The sequence below is a fragment of the Anolis sagrei genome, chromosome 1, assembly GCF_037176765.1.
Source record: "Anolis sagrei isolate rAnoSag1 chromosome 1, rAnoSag1.mat, whole genome shotgun sequence".
Taxonomy (NCBI): domain Eukaryota; kingdom Metazoa; phylum Chordata; class Lepidosauria; order Squamata; family Dactyloidae; genus Anolis; species Anolis sagrei.
The window spans coordinates 3286854-3309113 of record NC_090021.1 but is presented as its reverse complement, the minus strand read 5'-3'; the positions used below and the strand labels follow the sequence as shown (position 1 = coordinate 3309113).

Here is a 22260-nt window from a genome sequence, read left to right as displayed (position 1 = left end):
TTGTCAACATCTCTCTTGAATTGTGGTGCCCAGAATTGGACGCAATATTCCAGGTGTGATCTAACCAAAGCGGAATAGAGCATGGGGAGCATGACTTCCCTAGATCTAGACACTAGGCTCCTATTGATGTAGGCCAAAATCCCATTGGCTTTTTTTGTCACCACATCACATTGTAGCCAGATTAGAAAACCTGGCCAGGTCCCTCCTTTCATTCCTGATTGACTTCAGGAATTGCATTTTCCCATTAAAGACCCATCAAGAGACTTTGGCCCGACCTGGACATTGGCAAAGATTTGCAAACTCAACCAAAGCAAACGCCTTTTGCAAAACCTGGGCTGGGCTTCCCCAACTCCCTCCTCCTTTTCCTCCTCCTCCTCCCCCCTCCCGAGAGTCAGCTGGTTGGGGTGGTCATGTGACCGCCTCTTCTTCCTCCTCTTTCCCTAGTCCTTTGGCCTTTGGTGGGCGAGTGTTGGAGGCAGGATGGCGACCTGGACCAAGTACCAGCTCTTCTTGGCCGGCCTCATGCTGGTCACCGGCTCCATCAACACCCTCTCGGCCAAGTGAGTCTCCGGATCGAGGCCCTGCCTTGGGGTGGTGGGGGTGGGAATGACCCATAGCTTCCCAATGTCTTTGGTAGAGAGAGGATTGCAAGGACTGAGCTTTGGAGGATGCATGGTGGTGGTGCATGCAGCAAAAAGGGCTTTGCAGTGGGTCATGTCTATGGAACAGGCATGGGCCAACTTGGGTCCTCCCTCCAGGTGTTTTGGACTTCAACTCCCACAATTCCTAGCAGCCTACCGGCTGCTAGGAATTGTGGGAGTTGAAGTCCAAAACACCTGGAGGGAGGACCCAAGTTGGCCCATGCCTGCAAGCTTGGTCATAGTCTACAGGCTTTGTAAACAATCCATGGGAAAGGGATCTGAGAATCATAACAGAGTTAGAAGGGATGGTATCTCACTGAAATGATTTGTTTTATTACATATATTTATGTATTTATTTACTAGCCTTCCCCTGCCACACGTTGCTGTGGCCCAGTCTTCCGATCTGGAAAATGTTGGTTTCTAATATATACCATTTCTTTATGCTTGTGTTGATGTGGGGATTGTCTGGTTTGCCTACTCTGGAACATGCATGCAACATAGAATTGTCCTTGTTTAGGGGTTCCTTTCAAATCTGTGATACTATATCTCACTATGTGTGAATCATATCTATCTATATCTGTGGCTGGATGGTTCTCTGTCAGGAGGGCTTTGATTACATTTCCTTCCTTGGTGAAGGGATGGCCATAAGTATTTTCTGTTGGTCATGGGGGTTCCATGTGGGAATATTTGCTCCAATTCTGTCGTTGGTGGGGTTCAGAATGCTCTTTGGTAGTAGGTGAACTATAAATCCCAGTAACTACAGCTCCCAAATGTCAAGGTCTATTTTCCCCAAACTCTATCTGCGTTCATATTTGGGTATATGGAATATTTGTGCCAAGTTTGGTCCAGATCCATCATTGTTTGAGTCCACAGTGCTCTCTGGATGTAGGTGAACTATAACTCCAAAACTCAAGGTCAATGCCCCCTAAACCCTTCTAGTGTTTTCTGTTGGTCATGGGAGTCCTTTGTGCCATGTTGGGTTCAAGTCCATCATTGCTGGAGTTCAGAATGCTCATTGGTTGTAGGTGAACTATAAATCCCAGCAACTACAACTTCCAAATGACAAAATCAATTTTTTTGAGTGATGCTCGCTCTTTGGGTTTGTAAGTGTCTTGCGGCCAAATTTGGTGGCAATTCACCCAGTGGTTTTGGGGTTATGTGAATCCCACAAACAAACATTACATTTTTATTTATATAGATTTAATATATTTAATGAAAGCCTACCAATATGAGTCAAATTCTGATCATGCCATTCCCCCCCCCCCCAATACCCTAATTTCCATTGATAATTGATTGTTTTGGGCTGCATTACATACCTCCCCATACCATGCTTCCAGCATGAGATAGGTTATTATCTTGCAATGACTTGCAATGGTAAGTCTTGCCACTGTGAGCAAAATAATCACAAATTCTTTCTTTTCCGTTTCTAAATTCAACTTTGTGGCATTTATTAGTAACTTTGTGGCATCCGTCTCTTTTTTCTACCTCTTTAGTTTCCCTCCTCTAGACATAGATCCTAGAATCCTAGAGTTGGAAGAGACCTCCTGGGCCATCCCGTCCAACCCCATTCTACCAGGAAGCAGGAATATTGCATTCAAATCACCCCTGACAGATGGCCATCCAGCCTCTGTTTAAAAGCCTCTAAAGAAGGAGCCTCCACCACACTCCGGGGCAGAGAGTTCCACTGCTGAACGGCTCACACAGTCAGGAAGTTCTTCCTCATGTTCAGATGGAATCTCCTCTCTTGTAGTTTGAAGCCATTGTTCCATTGCGTCCTAGTCTCCAAGGAAGCAGAAAACAAGCTTGCTCCCTCCTCCTCCCTGTGGCTTCCTCTCACATATTTATACATGGCTATCATATCTCCTCTCAGCCTTCTCTTCTTCAGGCTAAACTTAAGCCGCTCCTCATAGGACATGTTCTCCCGACCCTTGATCATTTTAGTCGCCCTCCTCTGGACACATTCCAGCTTGTCAATATCTCTCTTCAATTGTGGTGCCCAGAATTGGACGCAGTGTGAGTCCAAACTGGAATGTGTTCAGAAGAGGGTGACTAAAATGATCAAGGGTCTGGAGAACAAGCCCTATGAGGAGCAGCTTAAAGAGCTGAGCATGCTTAGCCTGAAGAAGAGAAGGCTGAGAAAAGACATGATGAAGGCCATGGATAAATGCATGAGAGGAAGCCACAGGGAGGAGGGAGCAAGCTTGTTTTCTGCTTCCCTGGAGACTCGGATGTGATGGAGCCATGGCTTCAAACTACAAGAGAGGAGATTCCATCTGAACATGACGAAGAACTTCCTGACTGTGGGAGCTGTTCAGCAGTGGAACTCTCTGCCCCGGAGTGTGGTGGAGGCTCCTTCTTTAGAGGCTTTTAAACAGAGGCTGGATGGCCATCTGTCAGGGGTGATTTAAATGCAATATTCCTGCTTCTTGGCAGAATGGGGTTGGACTGGATGGCCCAGGAGGTCTCTTCCAACTCTAGGATTCTATGAGTCAACCCAATCTGTGATTTGTAGCCCACCTGAAAGTAACTTTACACACTCTCTAGCTGCATAAAAATAGTTGTGGATGGATAGATGGATGTGTACAAACTGACAAGAGGAGATTCCATCTGAATATGAGGAAGAACTTCCCAACTGTGAGAGCCGTTCAGCAGTGGGACTCTCTGCCCTGGAGTGTGGTGGAGGCTCCTTCTTTGGAGGCTTTTCAACAGAGGCTGGATGGCCATCTGTCAGGGGTGATTTGAATGCAATATTCCTGCTTCTTGGCAGAATGGGGTTGGGCTGGATGGCCCAGGAGGTCTCTTCCAACTCAAGGATTCTATGAGTCAACCCAACATGTGATTTGTAGCCCACCTGAAAGTAACTTTACACACTCTCTAACTGCATAAAAATAGTTGTGGATGGATAGATGGATGTGTACAAACTGACAAGAGGATATTCCATCTGAACATGAGGAAGAACTTCCTGACTGTGGGAGCCGTTCAGCAGTGGAACTCTCTGCCCCAGAGTGTGGTGGAGGCTCCTTCTTTAGAGGCTTTTAAACAGAGGCTGGATGGCCATCTGTCAGGGGTGCTTTGAAGGCAATATTCCTGCTTCTTGGCAGAATGGGGTTGGACTGGATGGCCCATGAGGTCTCTTCCAACTCTAGGATTCTATGAGTCAACCCAACGTGTGATTTGTAGCCCACCTGAAAGTAACTTTACACACTCTCTAACTGCATAAAAATAGTTGTGGATGGATAGATGGATGTGTACAAACTGACAAGAGGATATTCCATCTGAACATGAGGAAGAACTTCCTGACTGTGGGAGCCGTTCAGCAGTGGAACTCTCTGCCCCAGAGTGTGGTGGAGGCTCCTTCTTTAGAGGCTTTTAAACAGAGGCTGGATGGCCATCTGTCAGGGGTGCTTTGAAGGCAATATTCCTGCTTCTTGGCAGAATGGGGTTGGGCTGGATGGCCCATGAGGTCTCTTCCAACTCTAGGATTCTATGAGTCAACCCAACGTGTGATTTGTAGCCCACCTGAAAGTAACTTTACACACTCTCTAGCTGCATAAAAATGGTTATAGATGGATGGATAAATGGATAAATAGATAGATAGATAGATAGATAGATAGATAGATAGATAGATAGATAGATGTGTACAAACTGAAAAGAGGAGATTCCATCTGAACATTAGGAAGAACTTCCCGTCTGTGAGAGCTGTTTAGCAGTGGAACTCTCTGCCCCGGAGTGTGGTGGAGTCTCCTTCTTTGGAGGCTTTTAAACAGAGGCTGGATGGCCATCTGTCAGGGGTGCTTTGAATGCAATATTCCTGCTTCTTGGCAGAATGGGGTTGGACTGGATGATGGCCCAGGAGGTCTCTTCCAACTCTAGGATTCTATGAGTCAACCCAACGTGTGATTTGTAGCCCACCTGAAAGTAACTTTACACACTCTCTAGCTGCATAAAAATGGTTGTGGATGGATGGATGCTCAGTTCTTGTGGGTTTTTTCGGGCTATATGGCCATGTTCTAGAGGCATTTCTCCTGACGTTTCGCCTGCATCTATGGCAGGCATCCTCAGAGGGTGAGGTCTGGAGCTGGGAAAAAGGGGGTTTATATATCTGTGGAAAGACCAGGGTGAGACAAAAGGCTACTGTAAGATGGGCTAGGTGTGAATCTTTTCAATTGGGCTAGATTCACACCTAGCCCATCTTACAGTAGCCTTTTGTCTCACCCTGGTCTTTCCACAGATATATAAACCCCCTTTTTCCCAGCTCCAGACCTCACCCTCTGAGGATGCCTGCCATAGATGCAGGCGAAACGTCAGGAGAAATGCCTCTAGAACATGGCCATATAGCCCGAAAAAACCCACAAGAACTGAGTGTTTCCGGCCATGAAAGCCTTCGACAATACGATGGATGGATGGATGGATGGATGGATGGATGGATGGATGGATAGATAGATAGATAGATAGATAGATAGATGTGTACAAACTGAAAAGAGGAGATTCCATCTGAACATTAGGAAGAACTTCCCGTCTGTGAGAGCTGTTTAGCAGTGGAACTCTCTGTCCCGGAGTGTGGTGGAGTCTCCTTCTTTGGAGGCTTTTAAACAGAAGCTGGATGGCCATCTGTCAGGGGTGCTTTGAATGCAATATTCCTGCTTCTTGGCAGAATGGGGTTGGACTGGATGGCTCATGAGGTCTTTTCCAACTCTAGGATTCTATGAGTCAACCCAATCTGTGTCAAGATGGATCCTTCTTGATATGGCTACCAAATGCAGCATTCCTTTTTTTAATGATTCCCTTCAATGAAAGGCTTTTAGTTGACTTTTTCTCCCAGCCTTTGACTTATCTATCTTGGGCTGAGTAAGCATTAACTATCCTGACCGACCAGAGACATTTCAAGAGAGCTCACGTGCCTCGAAATTCTGCTGCATTAGCTTTAGAAAAACATGCTGTTGACCAGTTTGCCCTGAGGCTTCCTTGTCTGCTTCCTGGAGCCATAAATCCACCATGTGAGTCTGAGCAATCCCTCTGCCCTGGCCAGACATGCAAGGGTCAGTTGGGATCTCTTGCTGACCACAGTCAAAATATCAGAAACAGCCACGAAGGGACTTGGCTGTCATCTCATGGAGGACAAAAGCACCCGGCTCTCCGGCATTTATCTGAATTGCTTACTTTAGTCTTACTTCGCTTTTCTCCCAATGTAGGGACTCGAGGTGGCTACCAATAAACATAAAACAATCCTAATTAAAGCAATATGAACACATTGCAATCTAAATATAAAAGTTATAATCTGACACACATTTATTTTGCCCTAGTAAAATAGTAGATACACACCCAAAGTGATGAACAAAATGGTTTCATTTTTGAACTTAAAATAGATTGGAAATTGGGCTCTGGCTCCCACAGCTGAATACTTACTTACTTAGACGATCCCTCGTAGCCCGAGGATGATAGTCCTCCAAGGTCGGTGTCCTGGCGGTGGGTCCGTAGGTGACTGTGGAGCCCTATTCTTGATCTGCATTGTCTCCCGCAGTGAGGGCATCGGTTTCTAGGTTGGCAGAATCTTGGGCTAACAGCGGGAGCTCATGCCGCTCCCTGGACTCGAACCTGCAAGAAATACAAAATATAGAATCATAGAATCAAAGAGTTGGAAGAGACCTCATGGGCCATCCAGTCCAACCCCCTGCCAAGAAGCAGGAATATTGCCTTCAAATCACCCCTGACAGATGGCCATCCAGCCTCTGCTTAAAAGCTTCCAAAGAAGGAGCCTCCACCACACTCCGGGGCAGAGAGTTCCACTGCTGAACGGCTCTCACAGTCAGGAAGTTCTTCCTAATGTTCAGATAGAATCTCCTCTCTTGTAGTTTGAAGCCATTGTTCCATTGCGTCCTAGTCTCCAAGGAAGCAGAAAACAAGCTTGCTCCCTCCTCCTCCCTGTGGCTTCCTCTCACATATTTATACATCATGGGTATCATATCTCCTCTCAGCCTTCTCTTCTTCAGGCTAAACATGCCCAGTTCCCTAAGCCGCTCCTCATAGGGCTTGTTCTCCAGACCCTTGATCATTTTAGTCGCCCTCCTCTGGACACATTCCAGCTTGTCAATATCTCTCTTGAATTGTGCTGCCCAGAAATGGACACAATATTCCAGGTGTGGTCTAACCAAAGCAGAATAGAGCATGGGGAGCATTACTTCCTTAGATCTAGACACTAGGCTCCTATTGATGCAGGACAAAATCCCATTGGCTTTTTTTGCCGCCACATCACATCACTTACTTAGACGATCCCTCGTAGCCCGAGGATGATAGTCCTCCAAGGTCGGTGTCCTGGCGGTGGGTCCGTAGGTGACTGTGGAGCCCTATTCTTGATCTGCATTGTCTCCCGCAGTGAGGGCATCGATTTCTAGGCTGGCAGAATCTGGGGCTAACAGCCACTCCCCTGACTAGAACCTGCGAGAAATACAAAATATATAGCCTTCTAGGTTGTTGTAGGGTTTTTTTTTTGGGCTATATGGCCATGTTCATTCTCTCCTGACGTTTCGCCTGCATCTATGGCAAGCATCCTCAGAGGGTTGTTTTTGTTTTTTTGTCGTGTCAGGAGCGACTTGAGAAACTGCAAGTCACTTCTGGTGTGAGAGAATTGGCCGTCTGCAAGGACATGGCCCAGGGGACACCTGGATGATTTGTGTAGTATAACCAACCTGGACACAGCATATTAGTTGAGAACACAGAAATGCTGGGCCACTCGTTACACCCACCATGTCAGACTACACAGAGAAGCCGTTGAAATACACAAGGAGCATGTGGACAATTTCAACAGAAAGGAGGAAACCATGAAAATGAACAAAATCTGGCTACCAGTATTAAAAAAAACTCTAAAATTACAACAGCACAACAACAGAGAGGAAACAATCAGGGACAGCTAATCACTTCTCAACAAAAGATTGCTCCAGGCACTGCCAGGCAATCAAATGCTAACCAGGTAGTCAGTTGAAACATTCACATACTGGCTACCAGTATTTAAAAAAACTCTAAAATTAAAACAGCAGAGGGAAAACAATCAGGGACATCTAATAACCTCTCAACAAAAGATTGCTCCAGGCACTGCCAGGCCATCAAATGCTAATCAAATGCACACCTAGCTCCAGCAGACAAGAGTCCTTTGCCCCACCCTGGTCTTTCCACAGATATATAAACCCATTTTCCTAGTTCCAACAGACCTCACTAGCTCTAAGGATGCTTGCCATATATGCAGGCGAAATGTCAGGAGAGAATGCCTCTAGAACATGGCCATATAGCCCGAAAAAAACCTACAACAACCCAATGATTCCAGCCATGAAAGCCTTTGACAACATATAGCCTTCAGTTTCAAAAGTTACTATCTCCCCCCCCCCCCCAAGCTGGCTTTGTTATGATTGGCTGTGACCTCAGCAAGCCAGTAGGAGAAGGGAGGCAGGCAATAAGTAAACAATGAAGAGATGTCTAGTTGACTGGATTAAGGTGACCAATGTTTGTCCAACGACCCAACCAGGATATGACACAATGCAGAAGCTGTGGGGAACTTCCTAGTTCCTCGCAGATAGGAAGACACCCTTTGTGCTGAGTGATTTAAAATGTCCATTGATCCCATCATCTCCGTTGGCCTGGCTTTGCCCTCTGAAGTCTGGTCTGATAAGAGCCATTTACTTATTGTCCATGCAAGTGGACTTGGCGAAATCCTTTGTTAGGGGATTATAGGAGCAAGACATGGTGATATGAGCAAGCGTTTACAAATGCAGAGTAACTAACCTAGGAAATGGAATCACTCGACAAAGGAACTTGGACAACGTTATTTAACTAGGAGACGCTGATGATAGTGATGCTTGTTTTTATTGCTTCTATTGTGGTTTTATACTGTTTTAATGTTCAATTTGTATTTTGTTGTTATGTGTGCTGACTTGTTGTAAACTGCCTTGAGTTGCCGATAAGGCTGAGAAAGGTGATATACAAGTATAGTAAATTAAATAAATAAATAATCAACTCAGGAAGTGAGGAGGGGCTTCCAGAGCCATGAGTTGCTGATTTTATGAAAACAGTGGCTTTTTCCTTCATATTTTTCATATAGGCATACATACATATGGGGAATGGGGAATTGGGCAGGGGAGCATTCACAGAGTTCATAGGAAGAGGGGGAATCATGCAGGGTCTAAGGGGAAGTCACATCAGCCCCCCAAAGTCCATAAAGTTTGGAAAGAGTTTATAAAAGTTCCTTAAAAGTTCATGAAAGTTCATGGAAAGTCCATAAGAGTTCATGGGAGTGTATAGAAGGCCCTAGGAGCACTGAGTAGCCAGAGTCCATTCCTAAAACAGGAGTTTCATTCATAAAAAAGGAATCAAATTAATAAATAATAGCCAGTGGGTTGTTGTAGGTTTTTTTCGGGCTATATGGCCTGATGGGGTCTAGAGGCATTCTCTCCTAACGTTTCGCCTGCATCTATGGCAAGCATCGTCAGAGGTAGTGAGGTCTGTTGGAACTAGGAAAATGGGTTTATATATCTGTGGAATGACCAGGGTGGGACAAAGGACTCTTGTCTGCTGGAGCTAGGTGTGAATGTTTCAACTGACCACTTTGATTAGCATTTGATAGCCTGGAAGTGCCTGGAGCAATCTTTTGTTGAGAGGTGATTAGCTGTCCCTGATTGTTTTCCCTCTGCTGTTTTGCTGTTTTAATTTTAGAGTTTTTTAAATACTGGTAGCTAATCAAGGTGGTCAGTTGAAACATTCACACCTTGCTCCAGCAGACAAGAGTCCTTTGTCCCACCCTGGCCATTCCACATATATATAAACCCATTTTTCTAGTTCCAACAGACCTCACTACCTCTGAGGATGCTTGCCATAGATGCAGGCGAAATGTCAGGAGAGAATGCCTCTAGAACATGGCCATATAGCCTGAAAAAACCTACAACGACCCAGTAATTCCGGCCATGAAAGCCTTCAACAATACAAATAATAGCCAAATTGGTCAGAGCTGGTTTGGGTTACAGGGGCGTTGCCATGTGGGGCCATGGAAGAAGCCTTAGGTTCCCACATGGGGGAGAGATAGGGGATTATGGGATCATTCCAGCCTGGTGTCCTTGGCAAAACTATAAATTCCCTAATTTTGAATGATCTTTTACAGAGTCCTTGGGGGGGGGGGATCACCTCTGATTACACCTGTTGCTTAAAGTTTGATGAAAAGTTTTCACAGTTCCGTTCCATTTCCCTTTCCAGCTTGCTTTCGTTCATTTATTCATTCATTCCTATTTAACTGCAAATAAAAATCATAATATTTCTTTAATCATTTGGGGACCCCCTGTGATGATATCACAGACACCCCCACCCCGGTTTAGAAGCAGTGTCTTAAAGGAACCCTTACAGCGCTTTTGCAGAACTGCTGCTCCGGAGATCTCTTAAAGGAAGATTGACAGCCATGGCATCCGATCCATGGCGAAATACGCTCCGCTGCTCCTCTCTCTGCTACATCCCATTCTCAGGTTCTCAAAAAAATCAGGCATTTTGGCCCAGCATCTGCAAGACTGGAGCAAGTCCAGGCAGAGGCTACGTACCACACATTGTGGCCTGCGTTAAGAGGAGTTTATTTCCAAGTCGAAGGCAGCGATAACATTATGTAACACTATTTTTGTTCCTGTCATTTCCTCATTGGTTCTATCATAAAAACGTGGAAAAGGTTTATTAAACTGCAAAAACATTGTTCTTGCAGGAGGGAGGGAGGGACATCCTGTAACAGCACATTTTGCTAATAGTTTTTCAATGCCTATCTAATAATAATAACAACAACAACAACACTTAATTTATATTCCACCCTTCTCACCCCAAAGGGGACTCAGGGCGGATCACAGTACACATACACGGCAAACATTCAATGCCACTTTTGTATAGACAATACACAGACAGAACAGAAGGAGGTGCCTGTTGCAACTCGGGGTAGTTTGCATCACACAAAGCTATAGATTTTATAGTTTTTGAAGAAAAGGCAACGTCAAAACATAGTATAATATAAGAGATGCAAAGTTCCATAAGGCTTAAATCATAGAATCCTAGAATCAAAGAGTTGGAAGAGACCTCATGGGCCATCCAGTCCAACCCCATTCTGCCAAGAAGCAGGAATATTGCATTCAAATCACCCCTGACAGATGGCCATCCAGCCTCTGCTTAAAAGCTTCCAAAGAAGGAGCCTCCACCACACTCCGGGGCAGAGAGTTCCACTGCTGAACGGCTCTCACAGTCAGGAAGTTCTTCCTAATGTTCAGATGGAATCTCCTCTCTTGTAGTTTGAAGCCATTGTTCCATTGCGTCCTAGTCTCCAAGGAAGCAGAAAACAAGCTTACTCCCCCCTCCCTGTGGCTTCCTCTCACATATTTATACATGGCTATCATGTCTCCTCTCAGCCTTCTCTTCTTCAGGCTAAACATGCCCAGTTCCCAAAGACACAGTTCCCAAGATCCAAAGGCAAAAACATGAAGCATAATCCTTTAAGCAATGGTCAAACAATAGTCCATGGAAAACAGTTGAATACAAGATCCAAAATCCCAGACTCAGGAAGCCAGAAGCGTGCTGCTTAAAGCCAAGGTTAATCTATAGAAGTTGGCATGGAAAGAGCTACGTTGAACTGACAACCCCTGTGTGTCAGTGAGAAGGCTAAATACCCTTTGCAGACATGAACGCATTGCGATGACCTTTGGCAGACTTGGCTTCTCGCTTGCTGACCAAGCGAGAGCTTCTCCGGACCCTTAATTGCAGACGATCTTGCCTGCTCATTAATTGGTTATCTTCAAGGCTCTCTAACCCCTTATCTTGGTCCTGCAGCTGGACTGGATCACCGTGGGAAGGCAAAGGAGGCAAAGGCATCTCCACCTGGCTGTGTGGGAATTCACTCTCGTTATCAGTCTAACTAACATTCTTTTCCCCTGAGAACTGTCTTGCTGTTTCCCCTTCAGCAGCCTCACCGTCAACCCTATCTGAAGCATGTACAGAAATCTGTAACCCATCATCCTCATCATCATCTTGTAGGAACTCTGGCTCACAAAGCCCACAGGGTTCAGCTTCAGACTCAGAGTCAAACTGAGTCACAACAGTGCCATGGAAGTCCAGGGGGTGCTGTTGCTCCATCCTCTTTGATGAAGAGCTGTCAGGACTTCCTCCATCCTTTTGGTCGCCCAGCATTTTCTGATCTTTCTTTCTGGTGTTGCAAAATGACTCCCCTGCTTTTTTAGCAGTACCTAATTTCTGTAATCACAGCTAAAGTTTTTTTTTTCAAATTGCTTAGGTAAACAATGAGCTAGGCTGACAGTTGGCAGCTCACGCCAACCCAGGGCTTCGAACTTGCAACCTTTTCGTTGATAGATCTTATAATTGCTGATGATTTACCAGCTGTACTAAACCTAGTTTGAACAACTGGAGTAGAACAACTACTTTCAAAGTAAGCACCACACATTAAATGCTTTCAAACCAGGAACAGAACAAATTTCAAATTTGGTTATGTAGTCATAGAATCATAGAATGCTAGAGATGGAAGAGACCTGGTGGGCCATCATCCAGTCCAACTCCATTCTGCCAAGAAGCAGGAAAATGGCATTCAAAGCATTTAAAATGTTTCCCAGCCTTACAATTCCCATTATCCCCAGTCTGTATGGAGGATAATCCGAAGCCATGGGGGTTGTTGAAACCTGGGTCTTGAAAGCAAAACGAAAGGAGAAAAGCAACCTCGGGATGTGGCGCTCTGTGCATGATGCTCCTGAAAGACAAAGGTGATGTGGACTTACAAAATGTGTGTATATGGTTCTTCAAAGGGGTGTCCTCTGCCTTCCAGGTGGGCCGACAAACTGAGCGCCGTGGGGTGCAATGGGACAGAGGAACACAACTTCCAGCATCCTTTCCTCCAGGTAAGCAGATTGAAAGTGTCTGGGAACACTACGGTTTTAAGGTCACCGTGTTAAGGCTCCTCTGATTCTCCTTACAGGTATAGTCCAGAAATACCATTTCCAAGTTCTGGCAAGCAGACCCACTACCTGAGTCATGGGGCGCGTCCACACTGTTGAGTTAACACAGTTTGACAACCACTTCCACTGCCACGGATATTGGGTCTTGTGAGTTGTAGTTTGACACGGTCTTGAGCCTTCTCTGCCAAAGAGGGCTGGTTTCCTGCCAAACTACAACTCCCAGGATTCCATAGCATTGAGTCATAGCAGCTAAAAATTATTTTGAGCTGTATTAATTATACAGTTTAGATGCAACCAAGGTTATTCTCTCTTCCTTTATTGAATGTTTGAGCCATGAGGAGAGTCAGGGAAGAAAAAATAATCATTATTATCATTACTATAATCATTACTAGCTGTACCCAGCTAGGCGTTGTGTTGCGCAAAGTGTGTTTTAGCCAAGTCTCATGCAAAAGACACACAAACAAGAGGAAAAAGGAACAGAAAAACTTTACTCTTATCAGCAGAGGCAATAAACATAAACTTGCAGTGTTGTGTACAAAATCAAACAGTGCAACCAACTCCACAAAGTCAACGTTGGCACAGAAATACAACACCGCCTGAGCTCTGCGAGTGCAGCTTTTTTCCGAATGAAGCACAGAGTGTTTGAGGGCTGGGACATCTGTAGGGATATTAAGGTGCTTGTTTATAAAGCTATTCCCCTCCCAACCCTGCTCTATGCCTGCAGGACGTGGACAGTCTACAGACGTCACATGAAACTCCTAGAACGATTTCATCAGAGTTGCCTCTGAAAAATCCTGCAAATCTCTTGGGAAGACAAGCAGACAAATGTTAGCGTGCTGGAAGGAGCAAAGACCACCAGCATTGAAGCGATGGTCCTCCGCCATCAACTCCACTGGACTGGCCACGTCCGGATGCCCGACCACCGTCTCCCAAAGCAGTTGTTCTACTCTGGACTCAAGAATGGAAAATGGAATGTTGGTGGACAGGAAAAGAGATTGATAGATGGGCTCAAAGCCAACCTTAAAAACTCTGGCATAGACATTGAAAACTGGGAAGCCCTGGCCCTTGAGCACTCCATTTGGAGGTCAGCTGTGACCAGCAGTGCTGAATTTGAAGAGGCATGAGGAGGGTGAAAGAGAGGAATGTGCCAAAAGGAAGGCGCGTCAAGCCAACCCCGACCGAGACCGCCTTCCACCTGGAAACCAATGCCCTCACTGCGGGAGTTTCTGGAGTAGAACAACTACTTTCAAAGTCAGTGCCACACAATTAAACAGGAAATAACACTTTCAAACCAGGAACAGAACATTTTTTGAAATTTGTTACTATATAGTATAATGCGAGTTGTTCTTTGGTGAGGTGCTAGCACTCTTTGGCAGAGAAGGCTTGTAAATAAATACCTTGTAAAAGTCACAGCTCCCAGAATTCCATAGAACTCAGACATGATAGTTAAAAAGTGTTTTCAAATTGCATTAATTCTACAATGTAGATCAGGTAGGCTGTTAGGAATTGTGAGAGTTGAAGTTCAGAATACCTGGAGAGCCGGAGTTTGCCCACACCTGATGTAGATGCACCGCATGCTAGTGAGGTGTGCCTTGTTCTCCCAGCTCTGGGAATACGAGGCACACTTTGAAAGTACCGAACGCATGTCCCCAGAATTCAGCACCCTGGGAAAAAACCACTTTGAAATCTTAGACTGAAACCTGGAGTGGATTCTCATCTTCCGGACCCTCCTGGTGATAATGTTATGGAAGAGGCCAAGATCCAGATGTTGACTGGGCTGCCTTGGCTTTGTGCTTTGCAGGCTGTGGGCATGTTCCTGGGGGAGTTCTCCTGCCTGGCCGTCTTCCACCTCCTCCGCTGCCGAGACCGTCGCCGGACGGAGCCCGTCATGGCCGCCTCGCAGCCCTTCAACCCCATCCTCTTCCTGCCCCCGGCCCTCTGCGACATGACCGGGACCAGCCTCATGTATGTCGGTAAGTGCCTCCGGGTCTCTCCCTCCCTCCTTCTCTCTCCCTTCCTCTCTCCCTGCCTCTTTCCCTCTTTCCTTCTCTCTCTCTCACCCTTCCTCTCCCCTCCCTCTCCCCCTCTCTTCTTCCCTCTCCCTCTCTTTCCTTCTCTCCCCCTCCCCCTCTCTCCTTCCCTCCCTCTCCCCCCTCTCTCCCTCCCTCCCTCTCAAGTTCTCTCTCCTTCTCTCTCCCTCCCTTTCCTTCTCTCCCTCTCCCCCTCTCTCCCTCCCTCCCTCTCAACTTCTCTCTCCTTCCCTCTCCCTCTCTCCCTCCCTTTCCTTCTCTCCCTCTCTCTCCCTCTCTCCTTCCCTTCCCTCCTATTTCCCTCCCTCCCTCTCCCCCTCCTTCTCCCTCCCTCACGCTCTCTCTCCCTCTCCCCTTCCCTCCTATTTCCCTCCCTCTCCCCCTCCCTCTCCCTCCCTCACGCTCTCTCTCCCTCTCCCCTTCCCTCCTATTTCCCTCTCCCCCCTCTCTCTCCCCCTCCGTCTCCCTCCCTCACACTCTCTCTCCCTCTCCCCTCCCTCTCCCTCCATCATGCTCTCTCTCCCTCTCCCCTTCCCTTCCCTCCTATTTCCCTCTCCCCTTCCTCCCTCTCCCTCCCTCACGCTCTCTCCCTCTCCCCTTCCCTTCCCTCCTATTTTCCTCTCCCCCTCCCTCCCTCTCTCCCTCCCTCTCCCTCTTTCCTTCTCTCCATCTCTCCCTCTCTTTCCTTCTTTACCTCTCCCTCCCTCTCTCTCCATCCCACCCTCTCCCCCCCTCACGCTCTCTCTCCCTCTTCCCTTCCCTCCTATTTCCCTCTCCCCCCTCTCTCTCCCCCTCCGTCTCCCTCCCTCACACTCTCTCTCCCTCTCCCCTCCCTCTCCCTCCATCATGCTCTCCCTCCCTCTCCCCTTCCCTTCCCTCCTATTTCCCTCTCCCCTTCCTCCCTCTCCCTCCCTCATGCTCTCTCTCCCTCTCCCCTTCCCTTCCCTCCTATTTTCCTCTCCCCCTCCCTCCCTCTCTCCCTCCCTTTCCCTCTTTCCTTCTTTCCATCTCTCCCTCTCTTTCCTTCTTTACCTCTCCCTCCCTCTCCATCCCACCCTCTTCCTCTCCTCCTATTTCCCTCTCTTCCCTTCTCCCTCCCTCTCTCTCCCTCTCTTTCCTTCTCTCCCTCCCTCTCTTCCCCTCTCTCTCTCTCTGTCCCTCCTTCTCTCTCTCCCCCTCCCTCTCTCCCTCCCTCTCTTTCTCTTTCTTTCTTTCTTCTCCATATAATTTTATTGCAATCATATAGGGAATGGAGAAGGGTACAAAAGTGGATACAGAACAAGGGCATTTTGAACATCCAGCTGTTAGGAATTGTGGGAATCCAGAACACTTGGAGGGCCAAAGTTTGCCCATGCCAGGACTAAAGCTTTCATGGATTTTGGTATCTGCGAGGCTTCACCGTATAATCTCATGTGTTGGGAGGATCATTGCCTTATGTCTGTTATTTTGAGAGACTGCTGCCTTGCACAGGGAGAACCAGAGTGGGCCAAAATACAACGAATGCACTTTTTGTCACTGTGCATGACATTTCATTGAATTATAGAATCCTAGAGTTGGAAGAGACCTCATGGGCATCCAGTCCAACCCCATTCTGCCAAGAAGCAGGACAATCATGTTCAAATCACCCCCGCCAGATGGCCACCCAGCCTCTGTTTCAAAGCCTCCAATGAAGGAGCCTCCACCACACTCTGGGGCAGAGAGTTCCACTGCTGAACAGCTCTCATAGTCAGGAAGTTCTTCCTCATGTTCAGGTGGAATCTCCTTCCTTTCCTGTGGTAGGAAGCCATTGCTCCATTGCGTCTCCAGGGCAAGGGTTTTCTGCTGCCCTGGACTGGCAGCAAATCTTTTTTGGGGTTTCAGAATTTTGCAAATTGAAGCGTGCATGAGATGGGATGGTGCACAAGACTCGGGAGAAATATGGTCATTTGAATGAGTCAGGCAGCCTATGTCTCTCTCTTTCACAAGCTCCTCATGTTCCACCCCTCCTTGCCTCTCTTCCAGCTCTCAACATGACCAGTGCCTCCAGCTTCCAGATGCTGCGAGGAGCGGTCATCATCTTCACGGGGCTCCTCTCGGTGGCTTTCCTGGGCCGCAAGCTGGCCCTCAGCCAGTGGCTGGGCATCCTGATCACCATCCTGGGCCTGGTGCTGGTGGGCCTGGCCGATCTCCTCAGTGGCAGTGGGCAGAGCCACGGACTCAGCCAGGTCATCACAGGTAGGTTCTCCAGTCTTGGGAATGACATCTAACCCCTGTCAGAGGGGAGTCTGGGAATTGTAGTCCTAAAAGCCTTTTTTAGTAGTACTTTACTTACTTGTTGTCTAAGTAAGATTGTCCACCAAGTTTGGTATCCTGGCAGTGGGTCTGTAGGTGAATGTGGAGCCTGATTCTTGGCATGCATGTTCTCCTGCAGTGAGGGCATTGGTTTCCAGATGGAAGGCGGTCCTGGTCGGGGTTGGCTTGACATGACTTAGAATCAAAGAATTGGAAGAGACCTCATGGGCCATCTAGTCCAACCCCATTCTGACAATAAGCAGGAATATTGCATTCAAATCACCCCTGACAGATGGCCATCCAGCCTCTGTTTAAAAGCTTCCAAAGAAGGAGCCTCCACCACACTCCGGGGCAGAGAGTTCCACTGCTGAACGGCTCTCACACTCAGGAAGTTCTTCCTCATGTTCAAATGGAATCTCCTCTCTTGTAGTTTGAAGCCGTTGTTCCGCGTCCTAGTCTCCAGGGAAGCAGAAAACAAGCTTGCTCCCTTCTCCTCCCTGTGGCTTCCTCTCACATACTTATACATGGCTATCATATCCCCTCTCAGCTTTCTCTTCTTCAGGCTAAACATGCCCAGCCCCTTAAACCGCTCCTCATAGGGCTTGTTCTCCAGACCCTTTATCATTTTAGTCGCTCTCCTCTGGACACATTCCAGCTTGTCAATACTGACTTGCTGTTGGCACGTATCTCTTTCTCCCTCCATTCATGCCTCTTCTAATTCTGCAGCACTGCTGGTTATAGCTGACCTCCAGCTAGAGTGAGCACTCAAGGGCCAGGGCTTCCCAGTTCTCATTGCCTATGCCAGAGTTTTTAAGGTTGGCTTTGAGCCCATCTTTCAATCCCTTTTCCTGCCCACCAACATTTTGTTTCCCATTCTTGAGTGCGGAGTAGAGCAACTGCTTTGGGAGATGGTGATCAGGCATTCGGACAACGTGGACAGTCCAGCGGGGTTGATGGCGGAGGAGCATCACTTCAATGCTGGTGGTCTTTGCTTCTTCCAACATGCTTACGTTTGTCTGTCTGTCTTTTTAAGACATTTGCAGGATTTTTCAGAGGCAGCACTGATGGAATTGTTCCAGTAGTTGTGTTTGACGTCTGTAGACAGTCCACGTCTTGCAGGCATAGAGCAGGGTTGGGAGGACAATGGCTTTATAAGCAAGCCCCTTGGTATTCCTATGGATGTCCTGGTCCTCAAACACTCTCTGCTTCATTCGGGGAAAAGCTGCACTCGCAGAGCTCAGGCAGTGTTGTATTTCTGTGCCAACGTTGACTTTTGTGCAGAGGCGGCTGCCAAGGGAGTAGAAATGGTCAACGTTTTGTAATGTTACACCATTAATTTGTATTTCTGGCATTGGAGAGGGATTGGTTGGTGACTGCTGGAAGAGCACTTTGGTTTTCTCGATGTTCAATGACAGGCTGAGCTTCTCGTATGCTTTTGCAAAGGTGTTTAGAGTGTCTGTAGGTCTTCTTCTGAATGCGCTCCACCACACTCCAGGGCAGAGAGTTCCACAGCTGAATAGCTCTCACAGTCAGGAAGTTCTTCCGAATGTTCAGGTGGAATCTCCTTTCTTGTGCACTGGTACCTTTGGTACCCTGTAATGAGATATAGTAACAAGTAAGCCCAAGAGCCCCAAGGAATGCTTTCCAAAGTCCCCTGCCATGTAGAATACAGACGTTTGTCCAAAGATAACCCAATCCTTTCTCAGTCTCACATCTGGTTTCTTGTCTTGCGTAGGCCATCCAGTCAAACCCCTGCTACCTTCATTCAGGAAAACCACAAAACATCCTCGACTTTCTCTTCTGCAGGCTAATCGTATCAACCTCTTTCAGCCACTCCTCATAGGGCATAGTCTGGAGATAATAATTACAACCATTAATTATAATGATCCTACAGAATCCTAGAATTGGAAGAAACCATAAAGACCTTCCAGTCCAACCCATCAAATCCCTCCCAATAGATGTCCATCCAGCCTCTACTTAATAGCTTCCAAAGGAGGAGCCTCCACCAGACTCCGAGGCAGAGAGTCCCACTTTTGGGTGGCTCCTACCCATTGCTCTCCCGCATGCTCAGGGTCTCTCCTCCTCCTTCCGCAGGTGACCTTCTCATCATCATGGCTCAGGTGATTGTGGCCATCCAGATGGTGCTGGAGGAGAAGTTTGTCTACAAGCACGACGTCCATCCCCTCCAGGCGGTGGGCACCGAAGGTAAGCAAGGCCCAGATCATTGCAATTCCATGGAGCTCCCTCTGTCCTCATCAATTAGATTATTAGTGGTGGATTTCATTAATAGGGTCTCTCCAGAACTATCCAGGTCCTCTGGTGCAACGCTTTGGCACTTTTGCAGGAAGCGAGGGTCTTCCCGGGCACTGGGGATTAGAAGATCAGTGTGTTTTATGACCCGGGTACCATTAGAGACAAAGTTGAAGTCCTTTGGCCACATAATGAGGAGACAGGAAAACTTGGAGAAGACAATGATGCTGGGGAAGACGGAAGGGAAAAGGAAGAGGGGCCGACCAAGGGCAAGGTGGATGGATGATATCCTTGAAGTGACTGGCATGACCTTGAAGGAGTTGGGGGTGGTGACGGGCGACAGGGAGCTCTGGCGTGGGCATTAGGGAGGTGCATATCAGATATTTTTGCAATTCATAACAGTAGCAAAATGACAGTTATGAAGTTGCAACTATAATAATGTTATGGTTGGAAGTCACCACAACATGAGGAACTGAGTTAAGGGGAAGTCTTCCACAGACGCCCAGCTTACTAACTATGGAGCCCTCTCTCAAGTGCTGCCTTCAAACCCAACCCTTTTCCAGCCTACGTCTGGAGGAAAGGAATGAAGGAGGGAAAGGGGGAAGGAAGGGAGAAAGAGGGATGGAAGGAGGGAAGGAAGGGAGAGAAGGAAGGAAAGAGAGATGAAAGAAAAAAAAGATGGAAGGAAGGAAAGAGAAAGTGAAGGAAGGATGGGACCAAAGAGCAAAGGAAGGAAGGAAAGAAAGAGGTAGAGAAAGAAAGAGGGGAGGGACGGGACGGGACGGGGAGGGAGGAAGGAAGGAAGGAAGGAGAGAGAAGGAAGGATGGGACCAAAGAGCAAAGAAAGGAAGGAAGGAAAGAAAGAGATAGAGAAGGAAAGAGGTAGAGAAAGAAAGAGAGGAGGGAGGGAGGGAGGGAGGGAGGGAAAGAGAGGGGGGGGGGAGGAAGGATGGGACCAAAGAGCAAAGGAAGGAAGGAACGAAAGAGGTAGAGAAAGAAAGAGGGAGGGAAAGAGAGGAGGGATGGGATGGGATGGAACAGGGAGGGAGGGAGGGAGGGAGGGAGGGAGGGAGGGAGGGAGGGAGGGAGGAAGGAAGGAAGGAAGGAAGGAAGGAAGGAAGGAAGGAAGGAAGGAAGGAAGGAGAGAGAAGGAAGGATGGGACCAAAGAGCAAAGGAAGGAAGGAAGGAAGGAAAGAAAGAGATAGAGAAGAAAAGAGGGAGGGAAAGAGAGAAGGGAGGGAGGGAGGGAGGGAGGGAGGGAGGGAGGGAGGGAGGGAGGGAGGGAGGGAAAGAGAGAAGGGTGGGAGGGAGGGAAAGAAGGAAAGGAGAGGGAGAGAGAGAGAGGGAGAGAGAGAGAGAGAAGGAAGGATGGGACCAAAGAGCAAAGGAAGGAAGGAAAGAAAGAGGTAGAGAAGGAAAGAGGGAAGGGAGAGAGGGAAAGAAGGAAGCAAGGAAGGAAGGTGGAGAAAGAAGGAAAGAGTGAGGGAAAGAAAAAAGAGATGGAAGGAAGGAAAGAGAGACGGAAGGAAGGAGAGAAGGAAAGAAGGAGAGAAAGGGGAGGAAGGAAGGAGAGAAGGAAAGAGGTAGAGAAGGAAGAAAGGAGAGAAAGAGGAAGGTTGGCCACAGCAACACATGGCGGGTACAGCTAGTGTGCATGTGTGTATGTGTATGCATAAGGTAAAGGTTTCCCCTTGGCATTAAGTCCAGTCGTGTCCAACTCTGGGGTGTGGTGCTCATCTCCATTTCTAAGCCGAAGAGCCGCCGTTGTCCATAGACACCTCCTCGGTCATGTGGCCGGCATGACTGCATGGAACACCGTTACCTTCCTGCAGAACTGTATTAAAGGGTTGCGGCATTAAGAATGTTGAGAAACACTGGGTTAGAGAGAAAGCTTCAGTGGAGATTCCTTTCTTCCGGGAGTGGATTTCTCTTCCTTCCGAGGGGGAGATTCCTTTCACTTCCTGTTGTCTCAGTGCCATTCTTAACTATGCGTCAGATGTTTGTAACTTGGGGACTTCCCGTATATACAAGTGTGGAGGCTTCTTTCCTCCTGATGCGACCTTGGTATGTAACTTTGCGCTCTCTCCTCTGGCCAGGCTTCTTTGGCTTCGTCATCCTCTCCCTCCTCCTGGTGCCCATGTACTTCATCCCGGCCGGCGAGTTCGGCAGCGAGCCCCGCTTTGTCCTGGAGGACGCGCTGGACGCCTTCTGCCAGATCGGCCACCGCCCGCTCATCGTCCTGGCCCTGGCGGGCAACATCCAGAGCATCGCCTTCTTCAACTTCGCCGGAATCAGCGTCACCAAAGAGATCAGCGCCACCACCCGCATGGTGCTGGACAGCCTCCGGACCGTGGTCGTCTGGGCGGTCAGCCTGGCCCTGGGCTGGGAGATCTTCCACGGGCTGCAGATCCTGGGCTTCTTTGTCCTCCTGGTCGGAGCCGCCCTCTACAATGGGCTGCACCAGCCGCTCATGGACCGACTGCCCTGCCGGAGGGAGAGGGCTCCCGACACCGCGGGTCCCGAGACGGACAGGGAAGGACTCTTGGCCACGGACGGAGGGGCGTCCATCAATGGGGACAGCTGAGCCCGGCCCCAGCACAGGGCTTTTGGGACCGAAAGGTGCACAGATAGATGCCTTTGACTCCGGCAGCTGTGTTTTGCCATAACTTCTGGGAAGTTGTTCTCCCCTTCGGTCATTTTACTCACTATATATCAGGCCTGGGCAAACTTCAGCCCTCCTCCAGGTGTTTTGGACTTCAACTCCCACAATTCCTAACAGCCGGTAGGCTGTTAGGAATTGTGGGAGTTGGAGTCCAAAACACCTGGAGGGAGGGCCGAAGTTGGCCCAGGCCTGATATATATACTAATATACATACTCATACATACATAACGTAAACCTCATATATGTTAATGACAGGTTTCTTTGACTTGTGGAAAACTGTTCTCCCATTTGGCCACCCTGTTTGCCATATATGTATGTGTGTGTATACAACTCACATGTGACTCAGGCAGCTCTGTTGCATTGTAACATTTGGGAATCTGTTCTCCCCTTCAGCCATCTCTCTCTCTATATGTGTGTGTGTGTATATATGTGTATGTGTATA

At 47.9% G+C, this 22260-nt stretch overlaps 1 protein-coding gene across 1 annotated transcript; it reads left to right on the top strand.

The window, feature by feature from the left end:
- The first annotated feature begins 394 nt into the window (after positions 1 to 394).
- SLC35F6 (solute carrier family 35 member F6) lies at positions 395 to 21931 on the top strand. The gene is made up of 6 exons (XM_067471772.1): positions 395 to 560; positions 12475 to 12547; positions 14406 to 14577; positions 16636 to 16848; positions 19000 to 19110; positions 21253 to 21931. Exons 1-6 carry the CDS (start codon positions 481 to 483, stop codon positions 21738 to 21740), a joined length of 1137 nt encoding a protein of 378 aa, XP_067327873.1. The 5' UTR covers positions 395 to 480; the 3' UTR covers positions 21741 to 21931.
- Positions 21932 to 22260: the final 329 nt, after the last annotated feature.

Excerpts from the sequence above, each read along its gene's own strand:
- SLC35F6 (XM_067471772.1), top strand. The coding sequence starts at position 481 with ATGGCGACCTGGACCAAGTACCAGCTCTTCTTGGCCGGCCTCATGCTG. Across the intron at positions 16,849-18,999 it reads ACTCAGCCAGGTCATCACAG|GTGACCTTCTCATCATCATG; the intron begins GTAGGTTCTCCA and ends CTCCTTCCGCAG. Across the intron at positions 19,111-21,252 it reads CCAGGCGGTGGGCACCGAAG|GCTTCTTTGGCTTCGTCATC; the intron begins GTAAGCAAGGCC and ends TCCTCTGGCCAG.